At 32.1% G+C, this 21,384-nt stretch overlaps 1 protein-coding gene across 4 annotated transcripts in view; it reads left to right on the top strand.

The window, feature by feature from the left end:
* The window catches only part of LOC143076133 (mediator of RNA polymerase II transcription subunit 15-like), a 294,855-nt gene that overhangs the window by 200,187 nt on the left and 73,284 nt on the right, over positions 1–21,384 (top strand). For 3 of the 4 annotated variants that reach the window (XM_076251794.1, XM_076251793.1, XM_076251792.1), the window contains exon 3: positions 5,549–5,600. The exons of the other annotated variant lie outside the window; for it this stretch is intronic. In XM_076251794.1, the coding sequence (XP_076107909.1) occupies positions 5,549–5,600 (52 nt within the window). The remainder of the gene's footprint in view (positions 1–5,548; positions 5,601–21,384) is intronic. 4 annotated transcript variants of the gene reach the window in all.

Genomic DNA, 21,384 nt, shown 5'->3' with positions numbered 1-21,384 from the left:
AGTTCATTAGAACACATTCATTCTGTGTCAGAAACCTATGCTGTGTCAACTATTTAATCACAATCCAAATTTAGAGCTGAATCCAGCTTGAATGTTGTGTCCATACTTGCCCCAACCGTTCAGGGTTCAACCTCTGCGGTCGTATAAAGCTACGCCCTGCGGAGCATCTGGTTATAGAAGCCTTTACACAAAAAAATGTTAATAAAAAAAAACGTGATCATTTGGCTAAAGAATTATAAGGATTAAACACATTTTTCTAGAGGTTATTGATGTGTAAACCGGGGCTCTTACTCACAAACTTTACATAAAAGTTGCTATTAGATTGTGTCCTCCAAGGGAAGCAATACAAAGGTCATTAAAAAGTTTTAATTTTTATTATATTTGAATTTTAATTAAAATATGAAGGATTGATGAGAAATTGATTAATATACAAATGTAAACAAACAAATAATGGATGGAAGTGAATATAGAGAAATTTAAGTTCTTAGAAAGTCCTAGCAAATGGTAATGACAATGAAAGAATAACAATAAGAAGGAAGTGTATAATCAAATCTGAAGAACTTAACTATATTTATTATGTCAGAGAAGAAGGCAATAGAAAATAAATAATGTCCACTGCCATGAAATACTGTCTCCTAAGTGAACAGCATTTTACAGCAACAGTTGTGAAATGTGGTTCATCTAAAGAACAAATTTTTGTAGTAAATGTTATTAAATTGTGTCCTCCAAGGAAAATAAAACTGAACAGCATCTGTTACTTATTTGAGTTTGAATTATACATGTCAGTCTGCACCAAAAACTTTTTCAACTACTAGTCCGAAGAATAATATTCTGACATTTTTCTTATTAGTCCAAACAAAGTTTTGAAAAAACTTACTAGTCTGAAAGAAATTTTACCAGTCGGGGGCATCGGACTAGTGGCTAACCGTGCAGACTGACATGTATATAATTATATCATAAAAGATATAAAAATAAAGATAAGGATGGTATGAGGGCCAATGAGACAGCTATATATGTCAAAGTAACAATTAATTAAAGTTTGCAATTAGAGTTAAAACATGTAAAATACATTCAGTAACAACAAGGGAATTGATATCATTTAAAACTTTAATCATATCAAAAAATGCCTTTGCGTACAAAAAAATGTCCCCCTGGACAATATTATGGTAGTGAATAATGTTCATGGACACTTTTTCATACCTGAGGACATATTTTCATAGAAAATTGTGACCAGGACACATCTAAATAAGTAAATATTGTCATTGGACAGTATTTACTATGGAAATGTGTGGTGGACATTTTTTCATTGGGGACATTATTAAATCCTACATTATTTCCCTAGAGATTACATAGCCTCAGCCCAGCCTCTTCATGGTTCATTGACTTAGAAACTTTTACATAGTTTACAAGTTAATGTTTGTGTTTTGGTTTTTTGTCGAGCCTGCAACTTTTGTTGCAGAAAGCTCGACATAGGGATAGTGATCCGGCGACGGCGGCGGCGTTAGCTAACTTCTTAAAAGCTTTACATTTTAGAAGTTGGAAGACCTGGATGCTTCATACTTTGTATATAGATGCCTCATGTTACGAAGTTTCCGTCAGTCACATGTCCAATGTCCTTAACCTCATTTTCATGGTTCAGTGACCACTTGAAAAAAAGTTCAAATTTTTTGTAATGTTGAATTCTCTCTTATTATAAGTAATAGGATAACTATAGTTGATATGTGCGTACCTTGCAAGGTCCTCATGTCTGTCAGACAGTTTTCACTTGACCTCGACCTCATTTCATGGATCAGTGAACAAGGTTAAGTTTTGGTGGTCAAGTCCATATCTCAGATACTATAAGCAATAGGGCTAGTATATTCAGTGTATGGAAGGACTGTAAGGTGTACATGTCCAACTGGCAGATGTCATCTGACCTTGACCTCATTTTCATGGTTTAGTGGTTATAGTTAAATTTTTTCGTTTTGGTCTGTTTTTCTCATACTATATGCAATAGGTCTACTATATTTGTTGTATGGAACGATTGTAAGGTGTACATGTCTAGCGGGCAGATGTCATGTGACCTTGACCTCATTTTCATGGTTCAGTGGTCAAAGTTAAATTTTTGTGTTTTGGTCTGTTTTTCTCATACTATATGCAATAGGTCTACTATATTTGTTGTATGGAACGATTGTAAGGTGTACATGTCTAGCGGGCAGATGTCATGTGACCTTGACCTCATTTTCATGGTTCAGTGGTCAAAGTTCAGTTTTTGAGTTTTGGTCTTTTTATCTAATACTATATGCCATAGGTCAACTATATTTGGTGTAAGGAAATATTTTATGATCTTTATGTCAGTCGCACAGGTTTTATTTGACCGTGACCTCATTTTCACGGTTCATTGCACAGTGTTAAGTTTTGTGTTTTGGTCTATTTTTCTTAAACTATAAGTAATCGGTCAACTATATATGTTGTATAGAAGCATTGTTAGCTGTACATGTCTGCCTGGCATGGTTCATCTGACCTTGACCTCATTTTCAAGGTTCATTGGTCTATGTTTAGTTATCTTGGTTAATGTTAAGTTTATGTGACAGTTGTTATAAAGCTTAGCTTTATACTTAGGACTATCAACATAATATCAATGATTAGTATAGAAGGCGAGACATTTCAGGGTGAGCACTCTTGTTTTAACTTTAAAGGGATTGACTTATAAGAAGTCAATGATATTTGGAATGCAGTTGTTATAGTTGGCACATCTCATTTACATGGAGATTGTTTAGCCATGTACCTCAGTTATGGTTCGATTTTCATTGACTTTGAATTTTTGTTTAACTTATTGTAAAGTATTGCTGTTTTAATTTCAACATTTGCCTTGTCAAAATAACAAAAAAGCGAGACATATCTCTGTGATAACAGATTATTGTAAAAATTAGACACAAAATATGTGTAAAAATCTGTAGAAACTGAACTTTTTATATGACCGCAAAAATTTTAATTTTTCGTCGTATATTGCTATCACGTTTGCATCGTCGTCGGCGTTGTTGTTGTCGTCCGAATACTTTTAGTTTTCGCACTTTAACTTTAGTAAAAGTGAATAGAAAGAAATTTTAACACAAGGTTTATGACCACAAAATGAAGGTTGGGATTGATTTTGGGAGTTTTTATCCCAACATTTTAGGAATTAGGGGCCAAAAAGGGCCCAAAAAAGCATTTTCTTGGTTTTCGCACAATAACTTAAGTTTAAGTAAATAGAAATCTATGAAATTTTGACATAAGGTTTATGACCACAAAAGGAAGGTTGGGATTGATTTTGGGAGTTTTGGTTCTAACAGTTTAGGAATTAGGGGCCAAAAAAAAGGGCCCAAATAAGCATTATTCTTGGTTTTCGCACAATAACTTTAGTATAAGTAAATAGAAATCAATGAAATTTAAACACAAGGTTTATGACCACAGAAGGAAGGTTGTTATTGATTTTGGGAGTTGAGGTCTGAACAGTTTAGGAATTAGGGGCCAAAAAGGGGCCCAAGTAAGCATTATTCTTGGTTTTCGCACCATAACTTTAGTATAAGTAAATAGAAATCTTTGAAATTTTAACACAAGGTTTATGACCACCAAAGGAAGGTTGGGTTTGATTTTGGGAGTTTTGGTCCCAACAGTTTAGGAATAAGGGGCCCAAAGGGTCCAAAATTGAACTTAGTTTGATTTCATCAAAAATTGAATAATTGGGGTTCTTTGATATGCCGAATCTAACTGTGTATGTAGATTCTTAACTTTTGGTCCCGTTTTCAAATTGGTCTACATTAAGGTCCAAAGGGTCCAAAATTAAACTTAGTTTGATTTTGACAAAAATTGAATCCTTGGGGTTCTTTGATATGCTGAATCTCAAAATGTACTTAGATTTTTGATTATTGGCCCAGTTTTCAAGTTGGTCCAAATCGGGTCCAAATTAAACTTTGTTTGATTTCATCAAAAATTGAATAATTGGGGTTCTTTGATATGCCAAATCTTACTGTGTATGTAGATTCTTAATTTTTAGTCCCGTTTTCAAATTGGTCTACATTAAAGTCCAAAGGATCCAAAATTAAACTAAGTTTGATTTTAACAAAAATTGAATTCTTGAGCTTTTTTGATATGCTGAATCTCAAAATGTACTTAGATTTTTGATTATGGGCCCAGTTTTCAAGTTGGTTTAAATCAGGATCCAAAATTATTATATTAAGTATTGTGCAATAGCAAGAAATTTTCAATTGCACAGTATTCAGCAATAGCAAGAAATCTTCAATTGCACAGTATTGTGCAATAGCAAGAAATTTTCAATTGCACAGTATTGGGCAATAGCAAGAAATCTTCAATTGCACAGTATTGTGCAATAGCAAATATTTTCAATTGCACAGTATTGCGCAATAGCAAGGAATATCTAATTGCACAATATTGTGCAATAGCAAGAAATTTTCAATTGATTGGAGTTATCTTTCTTTGTCCAGAATAGTAGTTGAATCAACTTAAATCATTGTTTTATACAATATACAATGTATATTCACTTTTACTACCAACTGATAAATTAAAACAATCTTTACCATTCAGTGATAACAAGCACCTTTTGTTACATTTTAATATTTTATGATGTATTTAAATGATTAGTTATTGTTGCAAACTCCATTAGAAATTTGAATTGAGATCAGTTTTGGAAAAAGGGAAAGGGGGATGTGAAAAAAAATGGGGGGGGGGGTAAATTTTTCTCATTTCAGATTTCATAAATAAAAAGAAAATTTCTTCAAACATATTTTTGAGAGGATTAATATTCAACAGCATAGTGAATTGCTCAAAGGAAAAAAAAGTATTTTAAGTTCATTAGACCACATTCATTCTGTGTCAGAAACCTATGCTGTGTCAACTATTTAATCACAATCCAAATTTAGAGCTGAATCCAGCTTGAATGTTGTGTCCATACTTGCCCCAACCGTTCAGGGTTCAACCTCTGCGGTCGTATAAAGCTGCGCCCTGCGGAGCATCTGGTTATTTTATGTGTAAGTTGTTTAAAATTCATGATAAAAGATGAAGGGATCATTCTTATACTTACTTCAACAAGTGACAAAAACTCGGCCCAATAAAATTGACATTTTTTTCAGTGCAGAAGAGTTATTCCTAAAGACATGGCAATGAAAAAGTGTTACATAAAAATTTAACATGGGCTAGTTGCTGCCTATTTATGTTAAATAGAGTTATCTTTCTTTGAACATAAGGTCTTCCCATGAAAACTTTTAAGCATGACTGGCATCTTTTGTGAATTGTTAATGCAGTACTCTTGCTCTGGTAATGGCACCATTGGAACAATTTATTGATATGTAAATTTTAAAGGTTATTTGTTGAATTCATGTTCATTGATTTGACTCAAATATACATGCAATTGTATTTATATAAATAAATTTCTGAATGAAAATAGTGGGAACAACAGACTGGTTTTTGTAAAATTTTTGACTTGATACAAAATGTAACAAGATGCAGGATATTTGAATTTTGAGAAATACTAAATGCTAATTATTTGATTTAATCATTTTTCCCTTTTCAGGAAGAATATTTAGCTCTTGTAGCCAGACTAATACTTCATGTTAAAGAAATTAGTAAGTAATAATTACACTGTTCAGTACATAGAAAAGTAATAAAGAAACTCTATAGCATTTCTATATTGAGATCAAATGACAGCACTTGATTGGTGCATATTCACTTTATAAAAAGATGTTCATTTTAACCTGAGCCACACTTTAGACCAGCAGAAGGTAGAATCTGGACATACATATATCATGTAATGTATTGCTCATGTAACAACCAATTATCTGATTTTTAGTAGATTTATCTATATTTCAATAAAAATGACAAGTAAAAGTGCTCTAAATTCTTCCAATGTTCTTAAAAGTTGGCAATATACAATATCAAAGAAACAAAGAGAATTAAGAAAAACTAGTTAACAATTTTGTTTTTTTACGTGGATGTATATCCCATGTCTACAGTAGAAGAGAGGTATTATGTATTCCTGTCTGTGTACCACGATAAAGTGTGGGTTCAAGGTAAATTATTGTCATGTCAACATACAACTTTACTGATTAGCGATTAATGGATGCAGCACAGCTGCACGAGCGAGGTGTCCTATACATATCAAAGTCCTAACAAAAGCAGTTGCTTAGGTTTGCTAGCTAACTGGAATTTGACTTGTGTTGAAGGCCGTACATTGACCTATAATGGTTTACTTTTATAAATTATTATTTGGATGGAGAGTTGACTCATTGGCACTCACACCACATCTTCTTATATCTATTGATATATATTGTGTACAGTAAGTTGTGTCATGAGGATGTTGATACTAATCATACTAATTCTTATTACTGTTTAAACACATTTGACACAAACATCTAGGTTGTTGGATGGATTTTGTGAAGAGTTTAGCAGTATATGATATAGGAAATAAGTATACTAGTAAAATACTACCAAACTACCATGAAACATTTCTTAAGAAAATATAAAAATAAATTGATTTCCAGGTAATTTAGAATAAAAAGGATTAATTTGCAAAGCAATCAAATATTTTTAATTTCTTGATGTAGCTGTGCCCAAAAAGATAAATAACACCTGTAGCAATAGTGTAGGAAAATTAATGTATATATTACAATAAATTAGTAAAGTTTTAAAGTGATAACTTCTATGCAATTTACATTTTAAAGAAAAATTATTTGATACTTGAAAGTGAATTTTTTATGAAAATAACGTTTTAATTAAAAATCGTGACTCAACTTTGGAAGTAAAAGAGTGGGCACCGGATGGGCAAAATTTCTAGCTTGTCCACTCTGCCTAACCATAGGGGTGGGCATGCAATTTCTTTTGTTTAATCAAAAGACTTGCAAGTATAATCAATTGAAAAAATCAAATATTTAAAGCATTTGTAATCAATATTTTTACAAAAAAAGAGATTATAGCTAGAGTGGGCTGTCCCCTGTGGGCAGGTGGAAAAAGCAAAATCCACACAGGCTGTTGTGTATATGTACATTTCTAAGTGTGTCTATTTACAGTACATATGTGAACTTATCTAAATGCATTCATGTTGGGTTTATATGTGTAAATATATGAATGCAGGCATGTACAGTACGTATACATATTGTATATATCTGAATACATATGCATGTTTCAACTTTACCACATAAGACCAATAACTGAAATAAGGATTTACGTGTGTTTCTATCATGACAACATATAATTATGACATTGTGAACTGTTCATAAGTCAAAAAGCTAAAAATAAGATAATGTATCTTCATTTGACATGATCTGACAATTTTCTTGAATAATGTCTGATGCATTGAGTATTCGTATTTCTCATGAAAACTCTAGAAAACCAGATGCTCCACAGGGCGCAGCTTTATACGACCGCAGAGGTTGAACCCTGAACGGTTGGGGCAAGTATGGACACAACATTCAAGCTGGATTCAGCTCTAAATTTGGATTTTGATTAAATAGTTGACACATCATAGGTTTCTGACACAGAATGAATGTGGTCTAATGAACTTAAAATACTTTCCTTTGAGCAATTCACTATGCTGTTGAATATTAATCCTCTCAAAAAAATGTTTGAAGAAATTTTCTTTTTATTTATGAAATCTGAAATGAGAAAAATTTAACCCCCCCCCCCCTTTTTTTCACATCCCCCTTTCCCTTTTTCCAAAACTGATCTCAATTCAAATTTCTAATGGAGTTTGCAACAATAACTACTCATTTAAATACATCATAAAATATTAAAATGTAACAAAAAGTGCTTGTTATCACTGAATGGTAAAGATTGTTTTAATTTATCAGTTGGTAGTAAAAGTGAATATACATTGTATATTGTATAAAACAATGATTTAAGTTGATTCAACTACTATTCTGGACAAAGAAAGATAACTCCAATCAATTGAAAATTTCTTGCTATTGCACAATATTGTGCAATTAGATATTTCTTGCTATTGTGCAATACTGTGCAATTGAAAATATTTGCTATTGCACAATACTGTGCAATTGAAGATTTCTTGCTATTGCGCAATACTGTGCAATTGAAAATTTCTTGCTATTGCACAACACTGTGCAATTGAAGATTTCTTGCTATTGCGGAATACTGTGCAATTGAAAATTTCTTGCTATTGCACAATACTTAATATAATAATTTTGGATCCTGATTTGAACCAACTTGAAAACTGGGCCCATAATAAAAAATTTAAGTACATGTTTAGATTCAGTATATCAAAAAAGCTCAAGAATTCAATTTTTGTTAAAATCAAACTTCGTTTAATTTTGGACCCTTTGGACTTTAATGTAGACCAATTTGAAAACGGGACTAAAAATTAAGAATCTACATACACAGTAAGATTTGGCATATCAAAGAACCCCAATTATTCAATTTTTGATGAAATCAAACAAAGTTTAATTTGGACCCGATTTGGACCAACTTGAAAACTGGGCCAATAATCAAAAATCTAAGTACATTTTTAGATTCAGCATATCAAAGAACCCCAAGGATTCAATTTTTGTCAAAATCAAACTAAGTTTAATTTTGGACCCTTTGGACCTTAATGTAGACCGATTTGAAAACGGGACCAAAAATTAAGAATCTACATACACAGTTAGATTCGCATATCAAAGAACCCCAATTATTCAATTTTTGATGAAATCAAACTAAGTTTAATTTTGGACCCTTTGGGCCCCTTATTCCTAAACTGTTGGGACCAAAACTCCCAAAATCAAACCCAACCTTCCTTTAGTGGTCATAAACCTTGTGTTTAAATTTCATAGATTTCTATTTACTTAAACTAAAGTTATGGTGCGAAAACCAAGAATAATGCTTACTTGGGCCCCTTTTTGGCCCCTAATTCCTAAACTGTTCAGACCTCAACTCCCAAAATCAATACCAACCTTCCTTTTGTGGTCATAAACCTTGTGTTTAAATTTCATTGATTTCTATTTACTTAAACTAAAGTTATTGTGCGAAAACCAAGAATAATGCTTATTTGGGCCCTTTTTTGGCCCCTAATTCCTAAACTGTTAGAACTAAAACTCCCAAAATCAATCCCAACCTTCCTTTTGTGGTCATAAACCTTGTGTCAAAATTTCATAGATTTCTATTTACTTAAACTTAAGTTATTGTGCGAAAACCAAGAAAATGCTTATTTGGGCCCTTTTTGGCCCCTAATTCCTAAAATGTTGGGATCAAAACTTCCAAAATCAATCCCAGCCTTCCTTTTGTAGTCATAAACCTTGTGTTAAAATTTCATAGATTTCTATTCACTTTTACTAAAGTAAGAGTGCGAAAACTAAAAGTATTCGGACGACGACAACGCAGACGACAAGGCCAACGTGATAGCAATATACGACGAAAAATTAAAATTTTTACGGTCGTATAAAAAAACATGAAATGTTCATGCAACTCTTCCAAATTTTGCATGAACGTTCTATGATATGATATATCATTCAGTAATGGTTTACATGGCTGTCTCCATTTAAATTTGCATAGATATTTTGAAAAGAATACCATAAAATGAAATGTCCCAGGAGAAATTTAGTTTGGAAACTTGAAATATTTCAGTTAAAAAATAAAATTTTGATAGATAATTTATTAAATTGTAAGCACGATCGTTTTGTACTAAGTGTGCTTCAAAAAGTCAAATTATCAACTAAATTTAGCTACATATTCAATTCAAAACAATAGGTCTTAAACTTTCATGCCTTCACAAAACTTTTACGGTTGCATGAAGATTATTTTTCGGCTTTGAAAACTATACCAATAAAAAGTGCTTTAAAAGCTGTAATTGGTACACCAAATTGTATTAAGATTACAGGTTATCTATAAAAAAATACAGATTAATGCAAGGTTGTCCGTTAACATTATTTGACGTCGCAACAAGAGTTATATGCTAGGGGTGACATGAACTGCATTTGAATGTTCCTTCCTGTGTTTACTGTAAATATCCTGCTTTCAACCAAACGAAATGATGCACATCTATAAGACCATCAAAAAGTAAGAAAACTTCAGTATCATACGGTAAGCCATTGTTTTGTCTCTTGAATAAAATAATATTCGGGTTGAAAATATATGATGGTGAAATATTCCCCCAAAAACCGCAAAATTAATGACATTAAAATCTAATATCCTTTTTAGCTCACCTGGCCTAAAAGGCCATGTGAGCTTTTCTCATCACTTGGCGTCCGTCGTCGTCGACGTCGTCGTCGTCGTCGTCGTCGTCGTCTGTCGTCGTTAACAATTTTTCAAACATCTTCTCCTCTGAAACTACTGAATGGATTTGAATGAAACTTAAAACGATTGTTCCTTAGATTATCCTTCACAAAGTGTGTGCTTCGATTTTTGATCCGTCAAAAAACATGGCCGCCGTTACTTAAAATAGAACATAGGCGTCAAATGCAGTTTTTGGCTTATATCTCAAAAACGGAAGCATTTAGAGCAAATCTGACATGGGGTAAAAATGTTCATTAGGTCAAGATCTATCAGCCCAGAAATTTTCAGATGAATCAAACAAACCATTGTTGGGTTGCTGCCACTTAATTGGTAATTTTAAGGAAATTTTGCAGTTTTTGGTCATTATCTTGAATATTATTATAGATGAAGATAAACTGTAAACAGCAAAAATGATCAGCAAAGTAAGATCTACAAATAGGTTAATATGACCAAAATTGTCAATTGACCCCTTAAGGGGTAAATGTCCTTTAATGACAATTTTTCACAATTTGTTCATCATATTTGCTAACTTTTAAAAATCTTCTCCTCTGAAACTATTGAATGGATTTGGATGAAACTTAGCATGATAGTTCCTTAGATTATCCTGCACAAAGTGTGTGCTTCGATTTTTGATCCGTCAAAAAACATGGCCGCCCTTACTTTAAATAGAACATAGGGGTCAAATGCAGTTTTTGGCTTATATCTCAAAAACGAAAGCATTTAGAGCAAATCTGACAGGGGTAAAAATGTTCATAAGGTCAAGATCTATCAGCCCTGAAATTTTCAGACGAATCAAACAAACCATTGTTGGGTTGCTGCCACTTAATTGGTAATTTTAAGGAAATTTTGCAGTTTTTGGTCATTATCTTGAATATCATTATAGATAAAGATAATCTGTAAACAGCAAAAATGATCAGCAAAGTAAGATCTACAAATAGGTTAATATGACCAAAATTGTCAATTGACACCTAATTGTCTTGATCATTTTTGTCGAGCCTGCAACTTTTGTTGCAGTTAGCTTGATATAGGGATAGTGATCCGGCGGCAGAATTGAATAACTATATTTGGTACGTGCGTTCCTTGCAAGGTCCTCATGCCTGTCGGACAGTTTTCACTTGACCTCGACCTTATTTCATGGATCAGTGAACAACGTTAAATTTTCGTGGTCAAGTCCATATCTCAGATACTATAAGCAATAAATCTAGTAGATTTGGTGTATAGAAGAACTGTAAAGTGTACATGTCCAACTGGCAGGTGTCATCTCACCTTGACCTCATTTTCATGGTTCAGTGGTTATAGTTAAGTTTTTGTGTTTTGGTCTGGTTTTCTTATACTATATGCAATAGGTCTACTAAAATTGGTGTATAGAATGATTGTAAGGTGTACATGTCTAACTGACAGGTGTCATCTAACCTTGACCTCATTTTCATAATTCAGTGGTCAAAGTTAACTTTTTTAGTTTTGGTCTATTTTTTTAATACTTTATGCATTAGGTCAACTATATTTGGTGTATGAAAATATTTTATGATCTATATGTCGGTTACGCAGGTTTTATTTGAACTTGACCTCATTTTCACAGTCCATTGCTAAGTTTTAAGTGTTTGTGTTTTGGTCTCATTTTCTTTATTTATAAACAGTAAGTCATATATATTTGTAATATTGAAGAATTGTTAGCTGTACATGTTTGCCTGGCATGGTTCGATATGTTCAATAAGGCATTGTTTACCAGGTGAGCGATTCAGGCTCTTGAGAGCCTCTTGTTTGATTAGAATATCATATTGGATTGGAATCTCATGTCATTTACACTTGTGTGTTATACTTTGCATTAACCCAAAAAGGAAAAAAGAAAATATTAGATAGTGCGCATTTCCATAGCCTATTGCAAAATCCAATTTATTTTATTTATTTTAATTTGAATAAAATATTGTTTATACAAAAGATAATCTGAGTAATGGAAGCAAGAAAAAATACATCATTAGTGAATGGATACAAAAGGAATTATTTTATATCCTCACCTGAAAGTGTTGATGTCAAACCATACAATGGTAACCTTGAGAGATTATTTGTCTCATAGATGGTTACTCTATATTCAATTAAGCTGTCCAATATATTGATATTGATTTATCATGGCTTCCTTTACCAGACTTCACTTTTCAAGTCCACAGATATTTGTGGTGAAATCATATATTGTAATTAGAATTGGTTTTGTCAGTAAAATTATTTGGGGACCAATATAAACCTGGAAGATTGTTATTTAAATGATTGAAAGATTATATTGATTTAATATATCAAGAGACATCAATCCATTGAAAGCTTGACTTTAATTAGGGCCCTGCCCTATAGTGATCAGCCTGTCTGTCCGTCCGTCTGTACGTACATCCGTCAGGCCGTCCGTAACAAATTGATGCGGCTCTATATTTAGAGAACTCTTATGATATCAAAGTTTATACTCAACATGTATATCAACCATCACCAGAGTGTGTGTCATTTTAAAATATGTCTGTACAACTTCCTAGGTCAAAGGTCAAGGTAAAAAACTTAGGTTTTAGTTGACAACCCCATGTCCTATGGTAAAGATCCTGTCCGCTCTATATCTTGGGAACTGTTATGATTTCAAAGTTTATACTTGACATGTGTATTAACCAACACCAGATGGTGTGTCATAATTTATGTACAACTTCTTAGGTCAAAGGTCAAGGTCAAAAACAAGGTTTCAGTTGACAACCCCATGTCCAATGGTAGTAGTGGTAAGTTAACATTACTGAAGAGCACTGTATGGCCATTAACAATGAGCAAAACAAATTCTCTATAGGAAGCTATGAAAAGAATGACAAAACATATAAATTGAAAAATAGCCTACTGTCATATTAACCAATCTTCTTAATCTTTTTAATAGTTTTATTACTCAATGATATCTTTCCTCTCCAATTGTATCATTAAAGTTAGTTTGGAATTAATGTCCTCTTGTTCTTCTTACAAATTAAATTAAAATCAGTTGAATAAATGTCTGCTATGCTTATATAAGTTACCTCTTCAGCTAAAAAAAATAAATATCTTTTTACTGCAAAGTGATATGGATAAAATATGCTCTACTTTTTCTCAAGTTACAATATCTGTAGGTAAATGGAAAATATTCATTAAATGAAATGTGAAAAACAGTAATATTGGACCTATCACTAATAAGGAGTTTGAAAGATTTTTTTTAAATCGATCAATAAACATCACATTCATATAAAATAATTATATGAAGGAAACACAACATTTCTTCCTTCATTCAAAAAAGAAATTAGTAATCAAAGTTAATATTTCCTTATTTGTTAACTCTTCATTTTTGTTGTTTGCACTTAACATTTTTGTCTAAAGCTCTATAAAAGTACCAACAATATAGACTCTTAATATTTTGGCGTCTTGTATGCACTAATCTTTTCCAAAACAGACACGTATAAATTAATTAAAGTTTAAAAAAATCACTTCATAACTTACAAGTCACCAAAGCATTTTCTCATTTTCTACACACAAACTGATACATTTGAACAAACTTCTTTTAAATACTGACCTGACTACCACATGGAAAATACAGACTAATTAAAAAATCAAATTGATTTCATCTGGAAGTTTCAGACTGGAACAACTACATTGTACATGTTGCAGGATCTGGTTACCCTTCTTGAGATCTAAGATCATCCCTGGGTTTTTGTAGCTCAGTCTAATTTTCTATGTTGTGGTTTGTGTACTGATTTAAAAAAATTTTTTTTGTCAGTTTGTTTTCTATTATGAGTTAATAAATATGCCTTTATATATGGCCTTAGATGACAATAAACTCCCTTTGTTAATGGTCTACAAATAAAGTAGTTCCAAAGTATTTTATGTGGTGTTTCATCCTGATTATTCTTTAAATGTTTTCTATTCAAGTGGTCCTATATATGAAATAAGTGAAACATGTTAAAGTAGGGTGTAAATTAGCCTTTTCTTTGGATGTTCACAATGCCCACAAGAGAGAAAGCAGCCATACATTATGCTGAGTCATATATATTTTATTAGAAAAAAGTGTTCAGTAACATGAGTTTAAGCAGGTGAATTTATTTCATGTTTGATGCCCTGTCAAAACAATTGTGGACTTAAGCTTTACTCACATTCCATCTTGTTTAAACTATCCGGAGGACCTAGCCATTGTCTGAAGGGATTCAGTATTTCTTACATGAAATATTATACAGTTATTTTGAGCATTGCACAAAGTACAACCATACACTAGTATATTAGTGTATCTTAAGATTATACTAAAACAACATTATTTCAAAGCAGCAGATAAATATAAAAAAAGAAGATGTGGTATGATTGCCAGTAAGACAACTCTCCACAAGACACGAAAATAACACAGCAATTAACAGCTATAGGTGACCATACGGCCTTCAACAATGAGCAAAACCCATACCGCATAGTCAGCTATAAAAGGCCACTGAAATGACAATGTAAAACAATTCAAATGAGAAAACTAACAACCTAATTTATGTAAAAAAATTAAAGTGATTTTTGCATGTAAAGATGGCTTTCCGTAGTTGCAATCATTCTTTAAAACAATATTCGTTTAAACTCAAAATTAGGTACATGTATACTGTTAGGTGTCAGAACTAAGAGTTAAATGACCAAAAGTGTATTTTACTGCAATGCTTAATAATAAGCTGGTATAATCTAGTTGTATTAAAACCGTTTGAATAGCAGATGTTTGTCTTTACATGGAGTAATAAAGAAAATGATTTGTTATTTGATAGATACATCCTACAGCTGTAGAAAGATTGCATTGATTCTCATTAAAATCCTCATCTTCAGGCAATGTACTTTCTATGCAAAATAAATTATTGCTGTTTTGGTTTGTTTTACTTTAAAATCTGAGGCATATTTGTTTTACTTTAAAATCTGGGGCATATTTGTATTGTAATGAGATTGTAAATGGCATTTCATCGAGACAAAATGAAACAAATTATTAATAGCCTTTTATATAAGAGAGATAGTATTTTCGTAAATTGTAAATATTAAGCATTTAAAGAATAATGAAAAGCTCAACACACAGTAATTCTTATACAAACCCTAGCAAAAATGTCTTGAGTTTAATAGCTGCTAAAATCAAGACTTTTAACAACTTACTTAACAGAATAGCTAATGGTAATAATGGGAGGTCCATGGTTCCTTTCAAGCCTTGGTCTTTACAGATACAGGAGCCCTATGATTGGAGTGTGGAGCCTGGTGCACCTAAACATTATCAAATGAGCTCAGAGCTATTAATATCAAACCTGGAGGCCACCAATAGAATAACAATGAGTCCAGAGACTGCAGTTATCCCTCACAGCAAAGTCAATCCCTATTTATTTAAAGATATCATTTGAAATGATCATGATGCATTAAAAAACTTTTTTGGCATTCTTGAATACTTGATTTGATAATTGGAATATTATATCATGAAAAGTTATAGTTCAAGTTAAAAAAAAAATTCTGGTCAGATGATTTCATGCAGAGTTATGATCCTTGGACTTAGAAAATTCATATAATCAGTTTTTCACACTTTTATTCTTCATGCTTGAAGATATTGATTTGAAAATTGGTATAAATTTTTAACATGGCAAGTTACAGATCAAGTTCAATTTTTTTTCCAGTGTGATGTTTTTTGTATGCCGATTTACTGTGAAATGCAAGCTTCCTGAAAACCCATATATTTATTTGCTCAAATGTAAGTTTACTTGGGATAAAATGTTTAAAGACAAAAAAATAATTTTATCATGTGACTGACAATGTCTGAAGGCATCGATCAGCCTGGCTACGGCCATGCCTTGAGGCATCATCAGGCCCATGATCGGCAATGCCTTTAAGCAAGGTTCGCCTTGAAAGGGTTAATTAAACTTAGAAAAGTTCCTAGAATAATCAGTTTTCAACAATTTTTATACGACTGCAAAATTTGAAAAATTTTTCGTCGTATATTGCTATCACGTTGGCGTCGTCGTCTGCGTCGTCGTCTGCGTTGTCGTTGTCCGAATACTTTTAGTTTTCGCACTCTAACTTTAGTAAAAGTGAATGGAAATCTATGAAATTTTAACACAAGGTTTATGACCACAAAAGGAAGGTTGGTATTGATTTTGGGAGTTTTGGTCTCAACATTTTAGGAATTAGGGGCCAAAAAGGGCCCAAATAAGCATTTTCTTGGTTTTCGCACTATAACTTTAGTTTAAGTTAATAGAAATCTATGAAATTTTGACACAAGGTTTATGACCACAAAAGAACGGTTGGGATTGTTTTTGGGAGTTTTGGTTTCAACAGTTTAGGAATTAGGGGCCAAAAAAGGGCCCAAATAAGCATCATTCTTGGTTTTCGCACAATAACTTTAGTTAAAGTACATAGAAATCAATGAAATTTAAACACAATGTTAATGACTACAAAAGGAAGGTTGGTATTGATTTTGGGAGTTTAGGTCCCAACAGTTTAGGAATTAGGGGCCAAAAAGGGACCCAAATAAGCATTTTTCTTGGTTTTCGCACCATAACGTTAGTATAAGTAAATAGAAATCTATGAAATTTAAACACAAGGTTTATGACCATAAAAGGAAGGTTGGTATTGATTTTGGGAGTGTTGGTCCCAACAGAATAAGGGGCCCAAAGGGTCCAAAATTAAACTTTGTTTGATTTCATCAAAATTGAATAATTGGGGTTCTTTGATATGCCGAATCTAACTGTCATGACTGTGTATGTAGATTCTTAACTTTTGGTCCCGTTTTCAAATTGGTCTACATTAAGGTCCAAAGGGTCCAAAATTAAACTTAGTTTGATTTTGATAAAAAATGAATCAGTTAGGTTCTTTGATATGCTGAATCTAAAAATGTACTTAGATTCTTGATTATTGGCCCAGTTTTCAAGTTGGTCCAAATCGGGGTCCAAAATTAAACTTTGTTTGATTTCATCAAAAATTGAATAAATGGGGTTCTTTGATATACCAAATCTAACTGTGTATGTAGATTCTTCATTTTTGGTCCTGTTTTCAAATTGGTCTACACTAAAGTCCAAAGGGTCCAAAATTAAACGAAGTCTGATTTTAACAAAAATTGAAATCTTGGGGTTCTTTGATATGCTGAATCCAAAAATGTACTTAGATTTTTTATTATGGGCCCAGTTTTCAAGTTGGTCCAAATCAGGATCTAAAATTATTATATTAAGGATTGTGCAATAGCAAGTCTTTTCAATTGCACAGTATTGCGCAATGGCAACAAATATCTAATTGCACAATATTGTGAAATAGCAAATTTTTTTTTTAATTAGAGTTATCTTTCTTTGTCCAGAATAGTAAGCAAGAAATATCTAATTGCAAAATATTGTGCAATAGCAAGATTTTTTTTTAATTGGAGTTATCTTTCTTTGTCCAGAATCAACTTAAATCTTTGTTACATACAATATACAATGTATATTCACTTTTTACTACCAACTGATAAATTAAAAAAATCTTTACCATTCAGTGATAACAAGCAGTTTTTTTACATCTTAATATTTTATGATGTATTTAAATGAGTAGTTATTGTTGCAAACTCCATTAGAAATTTTAATTGAGATTAGTTTTGGAATAAGGGAAAGGGGGATGTGATTAAAAAAATTGGGTTCAATTTTTCTCATTTGAAATTTCATAAATAAAAAAGAAAATTTCTTCAAACATTTTTTTGAGAGGATTAATATTCAACAGCATAGTGAATTGCTCTAAGAGAAAACAAAAATTTTAAGTTCATTAGAACACATTCATTCTGTGTCAGAAACCTATGCTGTGTCAACTATTTAATCACAATCCAAATTTAGAGCTGAATCCAGCTTGAATGTTGTGTCCATACTTGCCCCAACCGTTCAGGGTTCAACCTCTGCGGTCGTATAAAGCTACGCCCTGCAGAGCATCTGGTTTCGTCATGATGCTTGAAGATATTGACTTGATTTTTTTATACGACCGCAAATTTTGAAAAAATTTTCGTCGTATATTGCTATCACGTTGGCGTCGGCGTCGTCGTCGTCGTCGTCGTCGGCGGCGGCGTCGTCGTCGTCGTCGTCGTCGTCCGGCGTCCGAATACTTTTAGTTTTCGCACTCTAACTTTAGTAAAAGTGAATAGAAATCTATGAAATTTTAACACAAGGTTTATGACCATAAAAGGAAGGTTGGTATTGATTTTGGGAGTTTTGGTCCCAACATTTTAGGAATAAGGGGCCAAAAAGGGCCCAAATAAGCATTTTCTTGGTTTTCGCACCATAACTTTAGTTTAAGTTAATAGAAATCTATGAAATTTTGACACAAGGTTTATGACCACAAAAGAAAGATTGGGATTGATTTTGGGAGTTTTGGTTTCAATAGTTTAGGAATAAGGGGCCAATAAAGGGCCCAAATAAGCATTTTTCTTGGTTTTTGCACAATAACCTTAGGTTAAGTAAATGGAAATCTATGAAATTTAAACACAATGTTTATGACCACAAAAGGAAGGTTGGTATTGATTTTGGGAGTTTAGGACCCAACAGATTAGGAATTAGGGGCCAAAAAGGGACCCAAATAAGCATTTTTCTTGGTTTTCGCACTATAATGTTAGTATAAGTAAATACAAATCTATGAAATTTAAACACAAGGCTTATGACCATAAAAGGAAGGTTGATATTGATTTTGGGAGTTTTGGTACCAACAGTTTAGGAAAAAGGGGCCCAAAGGGTCCAAAATTAAACTTTGTTTGATTTCATCAAAATTGAATAATTGGGGTTCTTTGATATGCCGAATCTAACTGTATATGTAGATTCTCAACTTTTGGTCCTGTTTTCAAATTGGTCTACATTAAGGTCCAAAGGGTCCAAAATTAAACTTAGTTTGATTTTGACAAAAAATGAATCGGTTGGGTTCTTTGATATGTTGAATCTAAAAATGTACTTAGATTCTTGATTATTGAAGTTTTTTAAAACTAAGTTTGATTTTAACAAAAATTGAATTCTTGGGCCTCTTTGATATGCTGAATCTAAACATGTACTTAGATTTTTGATTATGGGCCCAGTTTTCAAGTTGGTCCAAATCAGGATCTAAAATTATTATATTAAGAATTGTGCAATAGCAAGTCTTTTCAATTGCACAGTATTGTGCAATGGCAAGAAATATCTGATTGCACAATATTGTGAAATAGCAAATTTTTTTTTAATTAGAGTTATCTTTCTTTGTCCAGAATAGTAAGCAAGAAATATCCTATTTGTGCAATAGCAAGAATTTTTTTTAATTGGAGTTATCTTTCTTTGTCCAGAATTAACTTAAATCTTTGTTATATACAATATACAATGTATATACACTTTTTACTACCAACTGATAAATTTAAATAATCTTTACCATTCAGTGATAACAAGCAGTTTTTTTACATCTTAATATTTTATGATGTATTTAAATGAGTAGTTATTGTTGCAAACTCCATTAGAAATTTGAATTGATATCAGTTTTGAAAAAGGGAAACGGGGATGTGAAAAAAAGGGGGGGGTTAAATTTTTCTCATTTCAGATTTCATAAATAAAAAGAAAATTTCTTCAAACATTTTTTTGAGAGGATTAATATTCAACAGCATAGTGATTTGCTCAAAGGCAAAAAAAACCTTTTAAGTTCATTAGACCACATTCATTCTGTGTCAGAAACCTATGCTGTGTCAACTATTTAATTTTAGATTTAAAAAGTTTGAAGAAGAAATCTTTAATTGATTTGTAAAATCTTGGCATTTGTTTTGTGTAAAAAAAAACCATGTAATGTCAAAAATTTGATCACAATCCAAATTCAGAGCTGTATCATGCTTGAATGTTTTGTCCATACTTGCCCCAACTGTTCAGGGTTCGACCTCTGCGGTCGTATAAAGCTGCGCCCTGCGGAGCACCTGGTTGTAAATTTTTTACACCATGACAAGTTATAGATCAAGTTCAAATTTCGTTCCAATACAATGAATTTTTAACTGGAAGGGAATATGTATTGCCATGCAGTACTCACAGAATACTTGTTAATACTGTTTTAAGTACTGTGGATTCAATTATTTTTGTGGATACAAAGTTTTTGCTAATTTAGAAAAGATTTGCTATTTCGTGGAGTTTCGATTTCGTGGTTTTTTCCAAAGCCATTAGAAAATTTGTAATTTTGTAGAATATTTGAATTCATGGCTCACCTGTAACCATGAAACACAAGAAAATTGGTCTCCAAAGGATAATAATGAATCTACAGTAACTTTTAAAATCATTTCACTTTTAAACTGTTGCTTTTCATATCAAGTTCTTGAACTTTTTTGAAAGGAAACTTCATGAAATAAATGCAAAGAAACCGTCAATACAAGTTTGTTGATGCCATGAATAAATTTTATAGTTAAAAAAAGGACCAAGACTCTCAAGTCATCCAAACAAAATGTATTTTCTTGGTACTTGATGATATACTGAGTACAATTTTAGGAAGTAGGCTAGATTCCCACATTGATTGTAGATGATTAAAACCTATGGGACAATATTCCTTATGTCTTCTCTGTTAATAATGGCAGAAGTCCCTCTAATAGTCTCAGTAAGTTTCTGTGCAATGCTACTAGAATTGATGAGTTATTACTAGCACAGCTTTGTCAAATATGGTTTCCCACTAGGGAAGGATTGATGATAAGATTATTTGTTTCTTAATTACCACAGAAAATGATGGAGAAAATCTCATGGCTTCATTAGAATATAACCACCTTTGACCAAGTAAATAATTGATTATTGTGATCATCATTTATTTAGATTGTGATGGATGCTGTCCTATAAATGTGTCATGTATAACTAGTAGCACTTTAGTTATTCATCACAAATATTTGCTCTGTTTTTCTTACTTAAGTTTTCCCTCATCTTTAGTCTTCTTGTGTCGTTGTGGTTGAAGTTTTTGTCTTTATTATTTTAGCCCTTTGAAAAATCTTCTGGACATACTTACTTGAGTGTTTCTTATGGCATCTTGTTTGTAAATTTTTTCCAGGAATTTCATCCAATAACAAATATGGTCAATGTTGCTTAAAATGGATTAGCATATGTTTTGTTAAATATTTGAAAGAAAAAAAATATGAGATAAAGAGAACAAAATAGCCCAAAACAATCAGAATGTGTCATATGTATTTATAAAATTAAGAAGATG

Source organism: Mytilus galloprovincialis, chromosome 5 (genome assembly GCF_965363235.1).
Source record: "Mytilus galloprovincialis chromosome 5, xbMytGall1.hap1.1, whole genome shotgun sequence".
In the NCBI taxonomy this organism is placed as follows: Eukaryota; Metazoa; Mollusca; class Bivalvia; order Mytilida; family Mytilidae; genus Mytilus; species Mytilus galloprovincialis.
This window is presented reverse-complemented; position numbering and strand designations above follow the sequence as displayed.